Below are 24,273 nucleotides of genomic sequence, written 5' to 3' on the forward strand. Positions count from 1 at the left end.
ATGGCGGACATCAAGATGGCCACCGACTGCGCGGTTTGTGTCAATGTGGTTCCCCCTTGGCCTGGCAACGATTGATCATCACCATTTCCATGTTGCGTGCTGCAGTGGCCTTGTACCGAGGGTGTTAAGTGACTTTTGAGCCACCCTGTATTTAATTTCGATACATGACAATTTCTTATTTTTTTAAGATAATTAGTCAATGGTTATTAAATAATTTTTTTTAATATGACTTGATGAGAACATGCACACATGTAAAACTGGTTTAATTTATCTTCTGCCACGTGAGCAACAGGGACTAGTGCTTCTTCTTCCATTGTTTCATTTTTTAAATCTGTACAGATGGTAAAACTGCCACACACGTTTCTCCATAGACTTCGTAGTATATAATGGAGACCAGACAACAAAACAGTCACGAACCTAGTGATGTATCAACATGCCTGTTTTGGGACCCCTTTTGGCCTCTTAACTTTGAACTCTCTTTTTTGACTTAAACTAAAAGCACAGTAACGTGAGAACGACAATGGGTATTTTTTCTATGGTGTAGTTTTTAAAATTGTTGTATCATTTTTTTGTGGAAATGACCATAATCTAAGAATTATTTTATCTTAGTGGTGGATATCTAAGCAATTGTGAAATCTGGATATCAGTTATCATTCATTATCAGGATATTTTGAAAATCTCATTCTAGAATGAGTCAGTAAGAAAAGATGGCATTGATACATTTTCCTTCAAAATATTAGGTTGGATCAAATGAAAATGGAACAGGGGCCACAGAATGAAATTGTCAAGGTTTATTTCAAACATAATCTCCAAAGTTACAAAAGCACTTGTCCCACTGTTTCACCAAATGGTGAATACCCTGCTCGTAGAACTCCTTTGTCTGAGTTCCGAACCAGTTTTGAACATTGTCCATGACTTCATTGTCTGAGTGAAAGCACCGACCCTTCAATGCCTTTTTCATTGGACCAGAGATGGAAGTCGTGTGGCGATAGATCAGGGCTATGTGGTGAGTTTCAACATTGTTGACCCAAACGTCGCCAGCGTGTTCTTTGTAACAGCTGACACATATGGATGCATGTTGTCATGCAGCAAAACCACTTCAGAGGCTAACAGGCTGGGCCATTTGGCCTTGATTGCTGTGCGCAAGCGGTGGAGGGTACTTCAGTAACAAGCAGTGTTGATCCAGGAACTCAAGGAGAAGGGATCCTTCATGATCGAAAATAAAACATGTCGGCATTGAATAACACCATATTGGTCTTCTTTGCTGGCAAACATTCCACCGCTGCAGGTGAAGCACTGACTGCCTGCCTGCCTGCCTGCCTGCTCCCCTTCTCGGACAATACTGCTGCCCAACCACTTACACATATCACATGCTCACACGCGACTATCTAGTGTGAGTCCATTATGAAGCAGGGGTCTCGTTCCTTACCTCCTGCCCTACCTCTACACAGGGTTGTCGCCACACACATACATAAATATAACCCAATACATCCACTGTTCCATTTTCATTTGATCCACCCTCATGTAATCATTCATATTCTATTAAAAATGAAATAATTATTCTCAATAAAAACAAATACTCAGATATCAGTATTCAAATATCAAATTTGAATTGATATACCTCTTACGTAGTAGGCACATTTGAGAATGATTCTCAAACACTGTACGGTAATAAAAATAATCCACAAAGGTAATACTGCTGTCAAAATATATATCGAATGAGGGGTATAATGATTATAAATAGCCAAATATATTATCTGCAGTTAGTACAGCTGGTAAGAGTTTGTTTTAAACATCCACCCGATTGTTAATTTTTTGTTCATGCAAAACTAGCGAACAGGAGTAGCATAACGAGCTACTTTTGTTAAATGTAGCTGTAGCGAAGCTACATTTTGGAAGAGTAGCTGTAGCGAAGCTACATTTAAAATGCATCATTCCGATTACTGCTTCATACCTAGTTAAGAGGTTAAAGGGAATATGCTTGACAACTCCGAGATAGCCCTGCTTTGTGGTGGCATCTAAACTGCACAATTAGAACATTGGTTTCTGTAGGAAGATGGAAGGGTTGTTTTGAAAAGGCGAAGAGAGTACGATAAATTTATATTTATTATATGATTATATTTCAGATGTCTTCTGAATTCTGGTCTCAAGAAACTTATAGTAGAGAAACTGTTGCTACTCCAGTGTCTGATACAGGTTTCTCTCCTCTGGAAGTGCTCTCAAAGTCTGAAGCAGAAACTGCTGATCCATTAGTTTGTGAACAAACATCCCTGGAAAATATGTGGCCTCAGAATCAACATTATGTCAAGACCGAAATCACACTATCCCTTGTGCCTAGTGTTGATAACTCTGTTGAAATCAAACCATCTAATCAGCACATTGAAGATGCTTCTGTTGACAACAAGTTATCTAGTCAGTACATGAAAGAAACTTCAGTTGGTAAAGTGAAAATTGAGTGTGATGAAGATTTGATGCATTTTGAAGGCACAACTCAGGAAATTCCTTCTGGACAAAATGTTCCCAAAAGTGAAGAATTTTATCCATGTGATCATGGACAACTTGTTGAAGAGATGCCAGCTGAGGACAGTGACAATGGTGAATTAATTTTAAGTGAAGATAAAGACATGAAGTATAGTGTAGAGAATCCTGATGAGGTGGAAGGAGAAGTGGCAGATCCTGCAGAAAGGTAGGTGAAGGAAACTTTAATACAAGGATTGAAAATGAGCATGGCAGTACCTTTTAACAATTATCCCAGGTTGATTTCCTTTCTTGTTCAAAGTCTGTGAATTCTTGCTCTGTGAAAATTACTGAGAAACTTTCGATATTATTCTTTCATAAACAAATCAGGAAGGCAAAATTTTGTGAAATTCTACATTGTAACAGCCAGTTTCCATTTATAAGTTAGTAGAGCTTTCTGGAATATAAAACAAATTGTAAATTCTTACTGTCATGCTCATTTCTAGTCACATTTGAGGGTTCTAATGTATTTTATTGATTTTTCTTAAGAGGGAATTAACTTTTCATGTTTTTTTTTTCAATTTTATTTTGAAAATATTTTTTTTGTGATACTTTCCACCCCAAAAATTTTAATAGAATCTTATTTCATTGTTATTTCCATAAATTATTAAATAAATATACAATAGGAACTGAAGCTACTATACTTGCTTGAGTTAATTGAAAAGAAAAAAAAAGTAGGGACATTTGAATTCTAATTGAACCCAGAACCTTCGGAATGTGAAACAGATATCCTACCACTGCACCACTTGTCAGTCTGACAGTATCTTCACCTCACGAGGCATACTTGTAAAGGTTCAAAACTTTGAATTGCTTGTTCGTGAGAATGGCTGGCTATTGTGCACTTGTAAGCCCTTGAGTGAAGAAAACTGCCCACCCTCGAAAATTGCAAATTCCAAATCTGCAGGATGTGACAAGGCAGGATAGTATGGCAAACCTCACGTACGAGAAAGTAGCATTGCCAGTACATTGAAGTCTTGGTGATGTTATTGCAGATATGTAATTGATATATTTGCTTATTTGTCATGAATAATTACAAATAATTCAACAATTGATGCATTACACGATACATGTTTTGCTCCTGCTTCATTCATCAACATTGCTATTGCTGCAGATAACTTTTTTTGCAATAATATGAATTTTGGAAAAAATACACACACAAATATATATGTGCCTTACCATGTCGGCAATGAAACTGCAGCAACACTGTCGATCATCGTAGCAGTTTTCCTGACTCAGCATTTGGCTTGTTGAAGCTACTTACATTCCCACAACAATTATACACAATGGATATAAAAATATTCGTGGCCACAAACAAAACTAGAATTTATGGGGGGAATATATCAACAGGCCTCTAGCATGGTTGGTCCTCCCCGGTAGCCTCATCATTGGATACACCAAAGTATGTGCCTCCTCAGGGAATACAACCCTGGAAACTGATACAGCATTACCTATTACACCCTCAAGGAAGAGTAGAATCAAAATGTTGGACAAATATTTTGGAACAGAAATGTCAACACAAGGAGGAAATCAAATTTGCGGAGGAAAGCAGTACACGCTGCTGCGAAGGCTGGTAATTGCAGTTGCCCCCTCCCCTCTCCATGCAATCCAGTTCCTTTTCACATGTTTATTGGTGGTGCTGTCTCGCATCACTGCTTGCGCAGAGACTTGCTTTCATTCACTTGCTGAAGAGATATTAGGGACAGGGTATAAAGGAATACAAATTGAATGTTACGATACACTACTAATAGGGGAAAAAAGTATTTGACAATTAAAATATATATTTTTTAACATAGCCTGAAAAAAAACCCAATAAAACCCAGTTTTGTCTGGGTTTAATTGGGTTTTATCTGAAAAAAAAAAACGAAAAAATCCACCCGGCTGGGCAAAATGCCAACCCTGGCCTTTTGAAATGTAGAGTCGCAAGAAATAGCCAGACAAAACATGTCATGCAGTATCAACCAAGCCCAGAAGAGCACCTTAAGGAGGAAGAGAGAGAGTGAGTGAATGAGTGAGTGAGTGAGTGAGAGAGAGTGTAAGTAGTTGGTTAGGTCATATTAGTGATAAACTCATACTAAAATTGTGATCTCATGTTAGTCTCCACTAAGCCAAAAGTTTTCATGATGTGGTGGATAGTGGTTTATAATGTATGTATATTAAAATTGCCCTGTTGTTTTCACTATAATTTCAAACCATTTGAAAATAGCTTTTGAAAGCACAACGTTGAGCTGCAATATTAGTTATGAATTTTTGTTTGCATTTATCAGAAACATTTGAAGAATGAAGAGCATAGTATAGCAACATTAATAAAAATATTATTTGTTCCTTACAAATATCAGAACGTGTTTAACCTAGAAGTTATTGCAAAATAATCTAACACAGTTATTTTTAGTGGTTTCTATTTTATCTGCGACATTTTGTCCTGGTTTCCCAGAACTTTTTCAATCTTACCCTTGATACAGTTACAACTTGTTATTGCAAAGCACTAGTGCACAGTAAAGATTTAAAAACATGGAAGCAGGACCGTAGCCTTGCAGGGACTTTTTGAACTCACCCTCCCCCCTTCTTCATTGGCATTCCTATCAGCTCCGTTGACTACAGGTAAACTATTTTGATAAATGTGTTTGCAGTTGATAACCACCGCTACAGTTGAACTTGCAGAATGATTACCAGTGCAAATAGTATTGCGGTAATTAACGTTAATCCTTATATTTAAAACAAATACATTACAGGCACAGGAAATCTTACCACTTCCATTACCATTTGAGTACTTATTGATTTTCATTGCTATGGTTACAATAATTTTTCTTCTTTTTCCTTTTTACTCATAGATACAAAGTCTTTAATGCAGTGTGATAAGAGCAATATAACAACATATATAAAGAAACAAACATGCATAAGTTAAAGCTAGATTAAGGCGATGAGGGACAATTATGCACCAATTGTGCATTTATTTCAATATCGCCGGAATAGGCACTGCTATTAAAAAAAGGGTGTAGTATGCAAGAGACCATGAATCTCTCCCCATGTGTTGCAAGTGGAAATAGTTTTTCAAGTTGATTATTAAGCTAGCCACGATATTTCAAAAATAATGATGAATAAGAATTTTTAAAATCCCATGTATTCCTTATGCATGAAAAAAACAACTTAAAGTTTGAGTTTTTTTACTTTTCCATCTAGTATTTACCACTTCAAAGTGTCCTTTTTCTGTTGATATTTATTTTAAGGCAATTGGAAGTTATATTTTCCCAAGAGAACGAATAAAATAATTCTCCCATAAGTGTAATGTTCAATTTCTCCCCATCTCCTTCAGTCATCATGCCACAGACCTCTTTCCCCCTTAGCAGCTTGTGGTGGAGAGTTGTGGGGAGGGGCGAGAAGAGGCCTGTCTACTGGTAATCTGAGAAGAACCACATGTTCCTTTCAGAGGGTCCGGCGATGTCTACCAGAATAAACAAGGGCCGCAAGTCCTTGCTATAATAAAGGTGGGATTCGTGAGCCCAGGTCAAGGTGGACCAAGAAGTTCTGGAAAGCAGATAGGGAAGATAAACTAAAGCCCACAGAAGGGACTAGATTTGAAATAATAAAGCAAATTAATTCGCAGTACACTAAACATAATATATAGTTTCTTGTAATATGCTGCAACATACTTGAAGAAGCCTGGAAAATTATGGGCAAAATACAGGAAAGGCATGGAGTTACTATAATAATTATGTAATTCTTCATCGATTTGATCACAAAATGTCTTTGGGACAGACCTTAAATTGCACAAATACATATTTACATTATGCTCCACATTTATTTGATCTACCATTGTTTAACTATTGCAAATTGAAAACTAACTTATGTTCTTATTTAAATTGTTTTTCTCATCATTGCAATTGTCCATTTCTGTACAATACATATTAATCTTAAGGACACCTCTGCCTTCAAAAGAATGATGGTACTGGGGTGAGAAATCAAATCGTATTATTTTGTTAAAAGGGTTCTTTAAAAATTTTCTGAACAAATTATTTGGATTAATCTTTGATGCCCTCTGATTTAGGATGACAAATGGATGGATTTTTGTGTATTGAATACTTATTTTGCTGTTAATGAAGGTGAATTTCATTATACCATTCAATAATTTTCTTTACATTTCCTACTATCAAGCATACCACTATTCTGCAAAATTTATTTTCCATCATGGAAATTATCGGGGTTCTTGAAATACAATGATTATTTTTTCTTCGTAACAGGTAATAATTGCACAACCAGATTCAGACACTGGCCTACAAAGATATATGTGCACAAAATTTTTTCGCAATTTTTAATGTATTTTACATTGTGCTTTTAAAGAAATAAAATGCACTGATTGTAGGTAGCCACTTGAACATCATCATAACAGGTGATTCCTTCAGGAACAATGGCCTAGCTAAGCATGACAGTGACAGGGACCCAGCTCCAGGTTCAGTGCCTGCAGGAGGCACGTGACATGGTGCTTCCTATCCTATTTCAACCTGTAGGTCCAGTCCCGATTTGCCTACCTGGTAAATAGAAATCAGAATTTCAGTGTCTACCAACATTAATTAGCTTCTTTTGTAACAGACAACTAGTAGCCGGCAGCAAATGCAATAGTAGGCTACTTGTTTTCATGACTGTCACTAGACCTGTCTGCAAGTGAAGGAATTGTTCTGATATTGAGGCAAACAGCAACCTCTGCTTTCTTGGCGATATATTACAATTTGCTTGAACACAATAGGAGGCATTTGGCCTACTATTACATTTGCCGCTGATTGTACATCACCTTGAATATAAACAGGATAATTGGCCTATAGCCTATTTGATTCATTTATATGTATTTATAACATTTTCACAATATTTACATTTGTATCCTCATTCCACGTGATATTTTATACGCTACTCATAAACAGAGTTGTAGAAAGGATATATTAATCGATTTTTTTTCTTTTTTCAATTTATTTCTGTCACATATATATATATCTCGGTTTATGAAAATGACAAATTACAAATCTAATGGTTAGTCCTAAATATACTAATCATATCTTGTTGCATAAATTCAGAGAAAGAGGTGGACAACGTTTAGCAGTCGCTATTGTAATTGCTTGATGTTATGTAGATGTGCACACCAATTTTTGTGAAAATTGTCAATGATGGTCTTTGAAATATATTGTATAAACATGTATGGGTAAGAGCTGTGGTAGAGTTTCTGACTGCCACACGGGAGTCAGTGATCAAATGTCATAATTTTTCTGGTCTTGTCGCGTATAAAGTGGCTCGGAAGCTCAGCCAGCTTCCAACCAATGGGTACCTGGGGGTAAGGGTGGCTGGAGCATGGTGCTGATCAATGGGTTGCAGTGGGAGCATGGTGCTAATCACATCACTTCCAAAATAGCCAAGATCGAGAATGTGTGGTACCCTACTGCCACATCCCCTAAATGTGTCTTCATGGCACAGTGCTATGCTGCTATTTGATATTTTCTGTTCAAAACTACCATATTATGTTGCCAAAATGTTCATATCTTCGTGGGAGAAAAGTATCTTTATTTGTAACACATAAAAAGTTTTATTTGTGATATTAGTAATTTAGAAAATAAGTTATTATAATTTTTTTCATTAGAATCTTGTATTCTATATCTGCCCATAAGCTAAGATATTTTTTTTTTTTTCACATTTGTCATAAGTACCCACCTCTTTTATCAAGTGGGTTTACGGTATGAGTTAAATTCCACCTATTTGAGGAATTTTGTGAAGTTAATTTTTTCTTACCTATTGACATTTGTAGACATTTTTGTCTAACCAGTTCTTCCTTGCTAATGTGTTATGATTTTGTGGTATACAGTGCTCGATGTGGAAATTCCTAGCTGAATTTTTTCCTAGTTTAATTTTTGAGTTTCAAGGTAGAAGAGAGGATCCTTGTATGGATCAACATGGAGACAATTCAGAAGGTGGGGGGTAAGTAAAGATGAAGTTTCTCATGAATATAGCACCATGAGATAAAGGGACGTGGGTAGGGAATGCTTATGCGATGCCAACAACCTTTTTGGGGGGTTCCAGTTCTTGCGATCTGCCTTTCGGTGAGTGACAGATTTTCAGTGAATAGAACCTTATCGACTTCACCACTTTATTACCTATATCTCAAAATTCTAATTGACCTTGCGTTCTTGAAATACACCGACAATCTAGAGGTCTAGTTAAACCTCCACAGCTGATACATTGAGTTTGCTTGAATATATTATAAAAATATATAATAAAAATATATTTTTTTTAATAGTCACAATTAATACATTATTAACAGGCAAATGTGAACAACTTATACCTTGAATCTAGCGCAGCTAAGAGGATGGATTTTGGAGCTGAAGCTGCACCCGCTGCAAAGTAACCAATTAACAAGCAAAAAATGACACAGATAACAGTATTTTTTTTCAATATCTGATTATGTATTGACTATGTAACTTAATTGTGTTCTTAAATTGCATGAAAAAATATGAAATATAATACACTACATATTTGCATGCATCCTCCCTCTTCCAAGAAAGGAGCCTGGTTGCACCACTGCATTGAAGTAATAGAAAATATTTCTCATAGATTAAGACCATCGTGATTTAGTTTCCAGTATCTACTAAGAAACTACTATGCTGATACAGATGCCTGTGGTATTTCTAGTTGTGAAAGAAAGGGATTCTCTCTTCAGTTGTACAAATTGCTTGTTTTAATACTTAATGGAATCATTTTATAAGAAAATTATTGCAATAAAACATACAAATTGCTTTCTTTTTTTTAAATATGACTTTTCTAATGTAAAAAAAAAGATTTATAAGAGAGGAAGGAAGCCAGCACAAGAGGGAGGGAATGAAGCACTAATGGTATTATGAATGCAAGTCAACCTGTCCAGACAAACTTCTGCCTTTCACATCTTTTCATTCATACTACTACGTACAAAAAGTACCCGAAATTTGTGAATAAAACACAAAATATGTGGTTAATCATCAACATTTATTGTGTCGCCTTCAAAATAGCCCTCATGAGATGCAACACACATATGCCAATGCTTAACCCAGTCTTCAAAACACTTTTCAAACGCAGAAGACTGTATCACCCTGAGTTCCTTTTGCGAATTTCATTTAATGGATTCAATTGATTCAAAATGCCTTCCCCGAAGTGGTAACTTGAGTCACGAAAAGAGAAGACAATCATATCTGGAGAATATGGGGCTTGTGCGAGGACATGTTTTGAGTTTTTGGCCAAAAACTTGCGAACAAGAGTCGACGTATGCTATGACGCATTATCGTGGTGCAAAATCCAAGAATTGTTTTTCCATAACTCTGGTCTTTTCCGGCGAACATTCTCACATAGATGCCTCATAACAGTCACATAAAACTCTTTATTCACAGTTTGTCCCACTGGAAGGAATTCTGAGTGTACAACACCACAATAATCAAAGAAAACAATGAGCATGACCTTAATTGTTGAGCGACTTTGGCATGTTTTTTTTTTTGGGTTTTGGTTCATTTTCGAAGCACCATTCCGAAGATTGTTGATCTGTTTGCATGTCATACTCATACACCCATGTCTCATCACCAGTTATGATGTATTTCATGAAGGTTGAGTCACTAGAGGCTTGCAAAATCATGTCTTCAGCAACATCCCTGCGATGTGCTTTTTGCAGGAAATTCAGCTCCTTTGGAACAAGTCATGCTGCGATGCATTTCATGCCTAACACATCAGTCAAAATGTTGTGAACGGACATGTGTGATATGACAAGCTCACGAGCCACTTCTCTCACACTCACACGCCGGTTTTCAAACACCCTTGTCCTGAATTTTTCCGACGTTTTCGTCAGTCGTCAACGTGGAAGGTCGACCAGAACGGGGAAAATCAGCAACATCCTCTGCCTTCTTTGAAACCCTTGGACCATGCATACGCTTGTGTTTTCGACAGACATGAATCACCAAAGGCCTTTTGTAGCATTTTCAACGTTTCAGCACATGACAGTCTGTTGGAAACATAAAATTTCAAACAAATTCTTTGCTTATTTGTAACCAATAACGTAAATTTACCTTTTTTGCTCAATTTCCCCATTATCCACGGAATATCAATTTAGATTTTCTTACAGGTACTTCTCAGAGTACACTTTACACTCCAAATATAATATTTTTTGCTCCTCCTTCAGAGGTATAGGGGCTGAAATTAAAAAAAAAATGGAAATCTAGCATTTTCAAAGAGCTTTAACTAGAAGATACTAATAGCAGAGCTCAAATATCTTATGCCAAAATTTTGGATGTGTATGTTTTATCTAAAAAAGTATAGCTCTTATATATTACTTCCCTACTAAAAAAAATCCTAAACTTTGACTTTTGTTCAAAATTGAATATAATTTTTGGTCTTAAATTTCAGCCATTTTCATTAGAGATGGTGCAAAAATGCACAGAACATAAAATAATGCTTAAAATGTACTGAAAACAATGTTGTTTACCACAGCTTTATATCATTTTCTTAGCTGACCTATCATATTTATCGCAACTGTCTGCAAAGGCCAAAAATTGCCGAAGTCATGAAACAAAGAAAATGACCAATATTTTAAAACAATGTCAAGTTTTAGAAAAATAATGCCTGCTTTGAATTACCCCTGCATATGTGTTAAAACAACAAAAATATTGAAAATTTTAAAAGTGGTCAAGCAACCAGTGTCAAAACATTCTGTATGAATTGACCCATATGCATTCTGGACAAAAATTCTGGTCTTAGTACAATTTCTATGAACTAAAAGTGGATGAACAACATAGTAAAAGTGGATGAACATCATAGTAATGCTTCTCCCACTTCTTCAACATTTCTGACAATATCATGTGTACTCGTATTAAGTAGTGGTAATTAGTGAGTGTTTTAGGGATATTTGTCAAAAATGTAGCCAGTGGAAAATTGGTTCATACACCCCATACTGAAACCTGTGATATTTTTACTATGAAAAATATTACTTTTCTGATTTTTTAATATTATATTTGACATGTATTGATTATGCTGTGTAACAATTTACATTGTGGTAAAATCTGGGACTACCTATCAAACAATTACCCAAAGTGGAGTGTTTTGTTCATCACAACATTTTAATTTATTTAAAGATTTTTTTACTTCTTGTGTAGGTAAGAGTGGTAATATAGATTTTTTTCTCTTAGGACTGTCCTTCTCCTCTCCAACCATACCTAAATCATCAAAATACCCCACATAGTTTCCAGGCTATGACATGTTTGTGTCACATGGTGCATTCATTTACTAACTAACTAACTCTCTAGCCTTCTTAAACCCAAAGGTTCATGCCTGCATCAACACAGGCCTTCCATCTTTCCCTATCTTGAGCAAGTTCTATATACTCTTTTCCATCCCTACCAATTTCCTTTAGGTCCATATCAACGTTGTCCCTCCATCTTCGTCTTGGCCTTCCTACAGGTCTCTTACCATCAGGTTTCCCAACAAGAATCTTGTAAACTCCTCTTTCTTTTCCCATTCGTGCCACATGGCCTGCCCACCTAAGTCTTCTTGATTTAATTATTCTAATAATATCTAGACATGAATACAAATTATGTAGTTCTGAATTATGTAATTCTCCACTCACCTGTCTCCTCATCCCTTTTAGGTCCAAATATTTTCCTAAGGATCTTATTTTCAAATACTCTCAATTTATGTTCCTCTTTCAATGTAAGGGACCAAGTTTCACATCCATATAATACTACAGGCAAAATTACAGTTTTGTATATTTTAACTTTTAGTTTCTTAGATATTAAACGAGAAGACAAAAGTTTATGAAGAGAGAAGTAACATGCATTTCCTGAATTAAGCCTACTTTTTATTTCCTCTTTAATATAATTTTCATTTGTTAATATTACTCCTAAGTATTTGAATTTGGAAACTGGTTCAAACGAGTTGTTATCAATAATTAGATTTTGATTATTACCTAACACTTGGTTTCGGCCTGTAAGCATATATTTAGTTTTCTCTTTGTTAAATTCCAAACCTATCTCTTTAGCAGTTTTGAAAAATATTTTAGCATTATTCTTAATTGTATTCACATCGTCCCCCAGTAAGTCTACATCATCTGCATATGCTAACAACTGAGTCACACCATTTAATTTTAGTCCTTCCTTAGTTTCTTTTATCTTCCTAACAGCATATTCTAAGGCAAAATTAAAGAGCAATGGAGATAATGCATCTCCTTGTTTTAATCCATTCATTTATCCACCCAATTTCTAAAAATCTTCAGCTTTTCAAGAATTCGTAACTTTCAAAATCACTGTTCTACAAAGTTTTTTTTTCTTTCATGAAAATAAGTTTTTCTGAAGAAATTTGGTATGGAAAATTCAAAACCGCAATTCAAATTTCTCTATCAGGGACAGTTTTTTAGTTATTAGGAAATAAGAGTCTCATTTGACTGAGATTCACCGTTCGTGATAAATGCAGGAAATTGTCAGATGAGCCATTTTCAACGTCTGCTTCTGAGCTTCTGTTTCAGATGTTGGCAGTTCTGTTACTAAGCTACATGATGATCCTGCAAGTTATTGTCAAAATACTAAGCATTGTGTTTGCAGCTTTTGTTTAAGTTGATATACTTTGCCTGTCGAAATCAACCAGGTAGCTTCTGCTACATCTGTGGAGAGTTGCAAAGGCAGAAGAGGATTCGATCTATAATGAAGAAGTACTACAAATATTACCTTGGAATCGACCAATATAATCTCCACCCCAGCAGAAACATTACTAAATTTAGGCAAATGTGCGTATTTTGAAACTGACCACCTACTGACTGATTGCAACGACGTTAGTGTTTTAATGAATGTTCATATGTTCGTATGATGTCACAAAGAAACCTGTAAGATATTAGAAGCTAACTAACTTACTCTAGCTTCTTAAGCCCAAAGGCAGCAACACAAGCCTTCCATCTGTTCCTATCGTAGGCAAGATCTATCCAATATTTTCCATCCTTACCGATTTCCTTTCGGTCCAGAGATATTAGAAGAAATCCATGGAATATAATAAGCATAAGTGGAAGATAATGGGTGACTTCAAGATAGTTGAAGTGATATTGGGAATGCAACATGGCTACACAAAATATACCTGCTTCCTCTGCAAGTGGTATACCAGTGACAGAAGAACCACTATACAAAAAATAATTGGTCTCAACGAAATTAACAAGTGGGAGAAAAATTATACAGCATGTGATGTTCCTCTTCCCCCTCTTCACATGAAGCTAGGCCTTACGAAACAATTTGTAAAGGCTATGGACACAACTTTAAGAAGATTTAAGTTTATTTCAAACAAATTGCCTCGTCTTGCACCATCAAAGCGAAAGGAAGGTATTTTGTGGGACCTCAAATTAGAGAATTTCAGCACATCCAGAGTTTGAAGCATGTCCAACAAACAAAGGTAAAGGAGCATGTATATAATGTTATATACAATGTAAATTGCAAAAATTTTATTATATTTTTTGAAAATAAGTATTATATAACAATTCTGTGTGCGAATATTGTGTCACATATCACAGTTATAACTTTTAAACATAATATACTAAGTTTCAAGAAAGGATGATTAAATTATTCCATGAGTTCACTCAGTATTCACCTTAAAATTGTAAGGATAAAACTGTGTTGTTTCAAATATTATTATAGTTTTTAGTGTATGAAGGAAAGAATAACCAATTACCTTTACTTTATTTTATTACAGAAGAAAATAAAAAAAACAAGAAATCATTTGACAAACATTTAAAGATTCTCGCTGATTCGATGGTGGTTCTTGGGGTTTATATGAGTTAACTTAATACAAGAGTTGACACCAGTACTTTAGATTATCTTGGTAAAATAAATATATTTATAAAAATAACAAAATTAACCTTTTTGCTTACTATTACCTTGCTGGCCAGCCTTTAGAAATAATTAGCCTTTTTAGAACTTTAGTTGGATTTTTCTTCAGAAGGTCAAGCTTGAGGGGATTAAATACACGAGAACACTGTACACTGGTTACCACTTCATTAAAAATCCTCTTTGCTCCATCTTCTTTTTCCGACGATCCTCGGTGTCTTGTAGCTGGAGAAAATTTCTCCTTGCAACCTCAGCTTCACTAACTGAAAATCTGCAAACTCGCTGCTGACAGAGTTGACTCCCGCACGATCTCTCTTCCGGAGAGCCTTAATGCCAATTTTAAGTTTCTAGTGCTTCTGCAAACAATGGCATACTAGCATGGTCTTCCAACTGAAGACTCTACTATCCTTTCGCCAGAGGAAAATGTCCATGGAGGTCTACAATGCTCAACAGACCGAGCACTAACTTGTGCGTCTAGCTCTCAGTATAAAATCTCCACGCCAACTACTGTAACGGTAACCTTTCTGTGCCAAAATGCACGCGTGCTTCTTCCCCATTGTGTATCGGACTCAGTCTATTATCTCAAAAAGGGTTGTTTCGATTCCTTTTGCTCCTTGATGTAAACAGTCGGTTACAGAGATGAGAGACATTATATAGACTGCAAGGAGAGATAATGTCCTTTAAAGTTCTTTCCTTCTCTGAATTTTTATCCTATCCCCGTATATACATTTTTTTAAAAATTTGGATTACTATTTCCATATTTCTTTTAACATAATATATACCATAGTCTAGTAAGAATATTCTTAATGAAGCAAACATAATCATAATTAGTAAACACTCAAGCATAATATAAACAGATTATGAAAACTTGCCATCACATCATATACCTTCATACACCAGATATCATTTATTGTTAATGAACACCTTTACAACATTTAACATTCTAGTATATGTATATTTTCATTGTACACAAACCTTTCAACAATTTATATACTATTATACTACATCTTTTTATCTGTCATTCTATTTACTTCAAAATATGAACATTGTTCAGACCAGTTTGTTCCCAGAATTTATTCAAATAATATTTTTATCCTCTCACATATAAACTTACATCACTAGTTTTAAATTTTACATAGATATTTCAAATTTATCGATCTTTCATCTTGTTTAAATAAAAGTTTCTTTTATGTGCACTGCAATTCCACAATTTTAAATTCTCTACATGTTGAGATTCGAACATTTCACCTGAACAACAATCAACTAAATTAACCGACCCAGCGCAGCATCGCTGTTGGCACAGATATGGACCTTTGTATAATAGACAATATTTAGAAATCCTCTTATCTACTAATGAACTCTAGTTTCTTGTCTTTAAAAACAAAAGGTCACGTTCCTTGATTTCCCTCCTTCCTACTTCCTTTTCGGCCAACCTTTTCATTTATTTTCCTCTTAACTCCTTGGTCCTTACTTTTACCATTAACAGCTTTTCATTCCATTCCTGCGGAGATTCTTCTATACCCAGTGCCCTTTTTACAGAATTATCAACTTGCTCATTTAAATAATGTCAGGAAATTACCTCTTACAATTCCTAGCTACTCTTTCACCATATAATTTTCATACTTGCAACAGAATTCGAGACATAAACGTTTGCTTCAATATCAGCATGTACTCATTAAGTAAATACCATAATTTTGGCCCGCCTTCGACCTACTATTTTTCAAGGAGTTCTGGTCCGTACTCGACATTATACAGAAGGTTGTTTGCTTTATATCCGACCATTTTCGATTCGGTGCTGCCACCTGGCGTATCATGCTGTAACTATGGGTCTGCTGGCGGGAGCAGTGTTGTGTCTGACCTTGTAGGTGTGTGAGTGTTGGTAGTGAATGTTATGAAATGGCGCTGTAAATCAACCGGTATTGGGAGGGTTACGTAATGGCCCTTTACATGCTAAGTTTTCATATGTACCCATTGTGAAACAGTGTCGGGAGAATGGGTTAACACTCTGGGTGACTACTGCGAAAGCTATTGTGGCCCATTACACACAACAGGCTCTCCTTGCGAAAGATTCACTTACAAAAACCACCAGGAGAAGGGCTGCAAGCAAAGTGTCACTGCTGATGGTTACATTCGCTCGATCACATATCCTGACATTGATGGCAAGGGGCGCAGCAACTTTGTTCGTCAGTGCAGGGAAAGTTTCCTTCGTGGCTTTATGGTTGTGACAGGATTCGGATATGAGGGTAAGTGCACGCAAGGTGCACGAAAACATGAACGTGAATGCCAGATACTTCCAAGACTCCATTCTGACACCTATCTATCGGAGAGACATCCCACAATTGTATGGAATGGACGCAAACCAGGTGATGATCCATATGGATAAGGCTTCGAGTCATACCGCCAGAACATCACTACGTTTTTATCAGGAAATGGCAGAGGAATTAGGAATTCGTGTCATTCCATTTGAAGACATTCCTGTGAAAAGCCCAGATGCCAGTCCAATGGATTTTTGCGCATTTGTACTGTTGAAACGACGTCTTCAACATCGCCACCCACACACCCTGGATGGTCTATGGAAAGCTTGCAGGGAGGAGTGGGACAGAATTCCTATGCCTGTCCTGCGCCAGAGCTTACTGCAATGGAAACTGCGATGCTGGGCGATAGTCCACAATGCTGGGGGTCCAATAGAACATGATTGGTGGTGGCACGCGGTATCTCTTAAGGTGAGTACCTGTCAAAAATGGTCCGATATAAAGCGAACAACCTCTGTATTCGTGTGCATTTCTCACACTTCCATTTTCTCTTTTATGGATCTCTTCAAGAATTTCTAAATTTCTTTCCTTCTCTGAATTTTTATCCTATCCTCATATATACATTTTTTTTAATTCGGACTACTATTTTCATATTTCTTTAACATAATATATACCATAGTCTAGTAAGAATATTCTTAACCAAGCAAACATAATCATAATTAGTAAACACTCAAGCATAATATAAACAGATTATGAAAACTTGCCATCACATCGTATACCTTCATACACCAGATATCATTTATTATTAATGAACACCTTTACAACATTTAACATCCTAGTATATATGTATATTTTCATTGTACACAAACCTTTCAACAATTTATATACTATTATAGTATATCCTTTCACAGTCATTCTATTTACTTCAAAATATGAACATTTGGTGAACTCTTGGTGAGGATCATTGGTCGGTACCATTTCTTGACCGCCACTGAAATCTGGAATTTCTTCCTTAGTTATGTTCTCTTCCATATTGAAATTGGTTTCTATTTAGCTCAGGCTCTTATCTCCGTTGCCAAAATCCATTTCTGTTTCCACTCTGTTAATTTGTAAAATCATCCCTACGAGGAGAATTTGAAACTACATTAACATTTCTAACATTGTAGCTCTGTTCTTCCCTCCCTCTGTTGCTTCTTTCATTATTCTTCTTACTCCGATAGGAAGACTGATTCTTCTGCTCCAACCAGAGCAATTCATGTCTGCGTAACAAGTCAGCAGAAGCAGATAGAGATTTGCATCTAACTGTTAAGAGTATTTCTCTCAATCTGAATGGGAGTTGGTTAGCAATCAAGCTTATACATTTGTCCTCGGATAAAGATGGTTGTAGGAGTCTGAGCAGTCGGGCATTGTCCCAGAAAAATTCCTCTAAGTTTGATTGATTGATTGATTTGGTGTTTTAAGTCCACTTTATGCACAGTAAGGCTAATCAGGACTGGACCTACAGTTTAAAGTGGGATCCGAACCACTATGTGCCTCCACCGGGTATCGAACCCGGGACCCCTTGATTACAAGGCAACGACGAATTCCTCTAAGCTTTTCCATTTACCTGGCACAAATTTTTTCACAAGAATTGCAATGTCTCATTCGTGGGTAAGTTAAGGTAAGGCTCCATGTTATGGGTGCCACTTGTGCAACGTCCCTCTAGTGCACTTCTTAAAATAAACATACCACAGCTACAGATATATCTTAATCTCAGGGGATAGGTTCTTTATTCGAGAATTCCAAATAACAAAGCGTTTTATAGCCAAGAGAATATAGTTAAATGCGGATCTATATTCTGAAAACTGTACACAATACAGAGAAAATATATAGCGAAGCTTGTATATACATTGACAATATATGCTGATTCCAAATTTACATCGTTTATATTCTTCTTATAAATATATGTATAATTGAAAGGAAATCTTCTTCTTTTCTTCTCACAATTTTGGGAAAAATGCTTCTTCTTATTTTCTTCCTTCTATTTTGGTAAAACGCTTCTTCTTCCTTCCTATCTTTGATTTGGGAAAAGGCTTCTTCTTCTTTTTTTATCGTTGATTAGTGAAAAGGCTTCTTCTTCTTTTCTATACTCTGTTTTGGTAAAAGGCGGCTTCTTCCTTCCTATCTTTGATTTGGAAAAAGGCTTCTTCCTTCCTATCTTTGATTTGGGAAAAGGCTTCTTCCTTCCTATCTTTGATTTGGGAAAAGGCTTCTTCTTCTTTTCTTCCTTCTATTTTGGTAAATGGCTTCTTCTTCTTTTCTATCTTTGATTAGGGAAAAGACTTCTTCTTTTCTTCCTTATACTTTTGGTAAAAGGCTTCTTCTTCTTTTCTATCTTTGATTAGGGAAAAGGCTTCTTCTTTTCTTTCTATTTTTGGAAAAGGCTTATTCTTCTTTTCTTTCTTCTAATTTATTGTCCTTGCCTTTAAAGCGTAATCTTATTTATTACATGTATGCGCTCGTTTTCCCAGCTTCTTTGGCATTATACAAACGATACAAGCTATGCTTATAGAAAGATTAGGGCGACTAAACGGACAGTAGCGCCACCTCCTATGTAACGACCAAAAGGGGAATAGCCCAGGATCGCTAACAGCAAACGCTGCCTATGGCCCAGTGTGTCTAATAATGAGTGCAACCTAAGTGCTTCGGGGCATCTAATTGAATACAGTGCCACCGAGGGATGGACAAATACAAAAGCTGACGATGTTCTCCTCGTCAGAGGTATTAAATACAATTTTGGTCACTGGGATCAAAAAGGAGATACATTTCTGAATTAATTTGCTCACTTATTAACTTTCTTAATTGTTTCATATACGAGCATATTCTTAATTATCTTAATTGGCTATTTACAACATTTTATTTACTCCTATAATTTTTATACTCTTCCTTTATGTATTTAGCATTTACTATAATATATATATAATCGCTCTTCTCCACTCCTAGTTTCTACAATAAACTCTGCTCTTCTTTATATGGCGTGCTGCCATCTATCATCACTTTCGGGAAACATTTCTTCCTTGCATTTTTCATTGTGTCATTGGAACTGGCACGTGACACAATATCCCCCTCCTTGAGGATGAAAAATTTCTCTATTGGAAAATTCTTTCGGAAATAGATAAATTTTTCCACTTCCACTACATCTCATTGGACTCTTCTCATTGGCTCTCATTTCTACTGCTTACATTCCTTTTCATTTTCTCTGTGCAATTATATCTCCTGGCATGCAGCATTTTCCCTCATCTCTCTATTATTCTCTTCTCTCTATTTTCGTTTCTGGATATCTTAACACCACGTTCCAGAAATATTAGTGACCTCTTAAGTTATTTTTAGATAAAAAATATAATTCTTCAATAGTTCATCTCCTGCAAGTCTGCTCGTATAATCTCTCCAAGATGGTCTTTACCTGACGATGTCCTGCCAAAATAGTAATTTTCGTTTCACCCTTTTGTTGTTTCAGCAATCTCTCTACAGATTATCAGTTAGCTCAGATTTTTCCGTTTCAAAGAACTCTCTCTCTTGTCTAAGTTGACCATCTAAGTGTTTCCATCAGCTACAATAATTTTTCACATCAGCCTTAATTTCATATCAGCATGTATCTAGATGTAAAAAAAAATCCAAATCTTCATCGAAATACACACTAAAAGTCCGTCTGGGATACTACATACTCGTTGCGAACATATAAAGATACTACAGAGCTGAAATAACAGGTAAAATAACGTGAGAGTGAGTGAAACGTGATATAAGAAAAATGCCGGGCTGCTGTGATTGCAACAGAATGATACGAGAAATGGAAAGACTGAAACTGGAGCTGTAGTCTAAAGACGAAATCATAAAACTGCTTGAAACAGACAAACTTGAACTGCTAAAAACGAAAAAAGGACAAAAAGGGGAAAATGTGTGGACAGAAGTAGTCAAGGGTAATGTAAGCAAAAAACCACTAATGCGTACCAGCACAAACGGACAAAACTACAAGGTATCAAACCAATTTATACATCGAAATCCATATGAGGTACTATACAATGCAGAAGCTAACCCTTCAACAACAAAATCTGTCAACTTAACGGGGCCAAGCAAAAAAGAAAATGGTAACGAAACTGGTAAACTCAAAAATCAAAACAAATTTAACCCAAATAAAAAGTTCAAATGCAAGGTCTTAATTTTAGGCGATAGCCATAGTCGTGATATTGCATCAAAAATGTCAGAAAAATGCAATAAGTACGAAATAACTGGATACACTAAACCAGGAGCTCCACTGAATGAAGTAGTGAAATCAGCGGCTTCCATGTGCAAAAACTACGGAAGCAAAGACTGTGTAATCATAATGGGTGGATCAAATGATGTCGCCAAAAACGAGGCAAAAAATGTGATACCAGTACTAAAAAAGTGCCTCGAAAGTGTACAAAACACAAACGTCATTGTTACAGGAATCCCACATAGGTATGATCTCATTCCAACCTCTTGTGTAAACATGGAAATTGAAATGGTTAACTCAAAAATCTCGAAAGTGTGCAAATTCTTCCCCACAGTAAAAATGTTGAGTGTAAACGACATTGGTAGAGATGGGCATACTACTCATGGTCAGCATCTGAACAGAAGAGGCAAAGACGTTCTGTGTAATAAACTCTGCTTACTGCTGAACAAGTCATCTCCATAAAACAGCAATGTTACCATAGTCCTCCCTGCACCTCAATCTATTGGAAAGGAGAAGGAAACAATCCTAGTCCAAGTGCTGAATAGTGAAAATCATCTCGAGAAGATAACTGAAAAAGATGCAGTTGAAAGGGAAAAGGTAACAAACAACACTACCAAAAAGGTGAGTGAAGAATCTTTGTGTAATGTGCTCCACCGTAAAGATGAAGTGAGTGACAAACTACCGGAAAAAAATGAAACATCTGAAGTTGCGAATACAAGTGACGGAGCTCTAAGACTGTCAAGAAGGGAAAAACGTGTACCACAAAAATTTCATGAAGATTTTTTATTGTAGAACCTAGTGACAAGAGTGATGATAAAAAAACAAAAGAAGGGAAAGGTACTCATGATAAAAAAGTAAATGCAAAAGAAAACACATTAAATATATTTCATCAAAACATACAAGGCCTTACCACAGCAAAAAAGCTTAATTTAGAAATATTTAGGCAAAATGAATTATGTAACATTGATGTAATTTGTCTGACAGAACACTGGCTGCGAAAAGATGATCTTAACTACATAAACTTTCCAAATTTTACCCTAGCAACCAGTTTCTCCAGAGAAAATAAAATCAGGGGTGGGTCATGCATATTCATAAAAAATAACATTAAGGCAAAAGGGAGCAAACAATTCAACTACCTGAATGAGGAAAAAGAATTTGAAAGTTCCATAGTTGAATTTCCACCACTTAGGCTAGTATTAATTTGTGTATACAGAACACCCGACAGTAATATCAACAACTTTACTAGGAAACTAGATGTAATATTAGATGCTTATTCCAAAAGAAAAATCAAATCCATACTAATAGGAGATTTTAACATTGATTTCCTGAGTCAAAAAATAGAACATGAGGTAGAAATATTCATGAAAGCTCACAATCTGACAGCAGTTGTGAGAGTACCTACACGAATCACATCAACTTCAAAAACAGCAATTGATCAGGTTTTCTTAAACACCAACTTATTTGTATACAGTGTCAATACAATTAGTACTGGCTTTTCAGACCATGAGGCACAATGCATAAAACTTACTGCAGCACAAAACACAAACCAAACACACACACCTTATAGACACATAAATACCACAAAAAGAGAATTTAATGAAGCTAATTTTAGTTACTTGAACTACTTAATAAGTAGAGAATCGTGGGATGGCCTATACTACCAAACTGATGTGAATGAAGCATACGAGACATTGCAGTCTGCCATTTCATACTCATTTAATTTAGCATTTCCCAAAATAACAAAAAAAATATACATTAAAACAAAATCAAATTGGATAACACCCGACATCAAAGAAAACTGGAAAGATTTCATCATAATGAATAAATGCAGACACAAATTCAAAAGTGAAACATTCAATTCATATCTAAAGGAAAAAAGAAAGGAGTTTGAAAACTCAGTCAAGGAAGCAAAAAAAGACTATAATAGCAATATGATCCTAGACTCAAAAAACAAACAAAAAACCTTGTGGCATATTGCAAAAACCGAATTAAGTATGGTAGGGAAAGAAAAATACAAAGACAACATATCACTAAAACACGAAGGCAAAAGCGTGGTCAATCCCCAAGATGTAGCATCAACTTTCAATAAATACTTTACTGGGATAGTAGAAAAAATAACAAAAAACATCCAAAAACAAAATCATAAAACTAGTAATATAACTAAAGTAGATTCTAGTATATACTTACTCCCAGCAGACGAGAAGGAAATATTTAGCTTAATAAGTCGCTTGAAAAACAATTATTCTGCCGGCATAGATGAGATACCTGACATTGTAATAAAAAAATGTGCCGCACACCTATGTGGCCCAATACGTCATGTAGTTAATCTAAGTCTCCTTACCGGTAAATATCCAGAACAGCTAAAAACTGCCATAATAAAACCTCTGCACAAGAAAGGGTCAAAAAATGAAATGAGTAATTACAGACCAATCTCGCTTCTCCCAGTCATCTCAAAAATACTTGAAAGGGTTATGTACAATAGATTAATAACATTTTTTAACAAATTTTCCATCATTTCTGAACAACAACATGGTTTTTGCAAAGGAAAATCTACACAATCTGCTATACACACATTCACAGAAGCAATTAGAGAAATTTTGGATAAAAAAGAACACTGTGTAGGGGCTCTTTCTTGATCTAACAAAAGCATTTGACACTGTCAACCACAAACTCTTGGTAAAAAAAAATGGACCAGTATGGGATCAGGGGAGTAGCAAAAGAATGGTTTAAATCATATTTAACAGACAGGAATCAGATAGTAGAAATAACTCACATCGATGAGGATAATAACAAGGAAAATTATCGATCAAAGAAACAAAGTATTACATATGGTGTACCCCAAGGATCCATTTTAGGACCCTTACTTTTTTTAATTTACATCAATGACCTTCCACAAAACTGTAAAGATGCAAACACAACTCTCTTTGCTGATTATACAACTGTTCTTATAGCAGGAACAAACACAGAATGGTTAAAACACAACGTAAAGAATACAATCACTCACATCTCAGAGTAGATAGAAAAAAATGGTCTTGTGGTAAACACTAAAAAAACAAATGCAATTAGATTTCAAATCAACAGCTGTAGCAGTGAAACTCCAGAAATTAACTTTCAAGATCAGGACATAGAATATGTATCTAACATAAAATTTCTTGGCGTACAACTGTCTGAAAATTTAAAGTGGGATCTACACATTGAAGCTACAGCAAACAAGGTTAGTGGGTTTTGTTATGCGATAAGAACAGTAAGAAATGTAGTAAATCTAGAAGCAGCAAAAACACTATACTATGGCATCATTCACTCTGTATTACAGTACGGCATCATTTTCTGGGGGAACATGAACAAAAGCATTACATTATTCAGACTACAAAAGAGAGCTGTTAGAATTCTGGCAAATGCTCCGACAGATTCACCATGCAAACCATTATTT

General features: G+C 35.7%; 1 protein-coding gene across 1 annotated transcript in view; it reads left to right on the forward strand.

Annotated features, from left to right (window-relative positions):
- The window catches only part of LOC145999140 (uncharacterized), a 34,166-nt gene continuing 9,893 nt past the window's right edge, over positions 1-24,273 (forward strand). Inside the window, exons 1-2 of the mRNA XM_083136073.1 lie at positions 1-33; positions 2,127-2,686. Of these exons, the coding sequence (XP_082992199.1) occupies positions 1-33; positions 2,127-2,686 (593 nt within the window). The remainder of the gene's footprint in view (positions 34-2,126; positions 2,687-24,273) is intronic.

Source organism: Lepisma saccharinum, chromosome 15 (assembly GCF_977018435.1).
Source record: "Lepisma saccharinum chromosome 15, izLepSacc3.1, whole genome shotgun sequence".
NCBI classification, from domain to species: Eukaryota; Metazoa; Arthropoda; class Insecta; order Zygentoma; family Lepismatidae; genus Lepisma; species Lepisma saccharinum.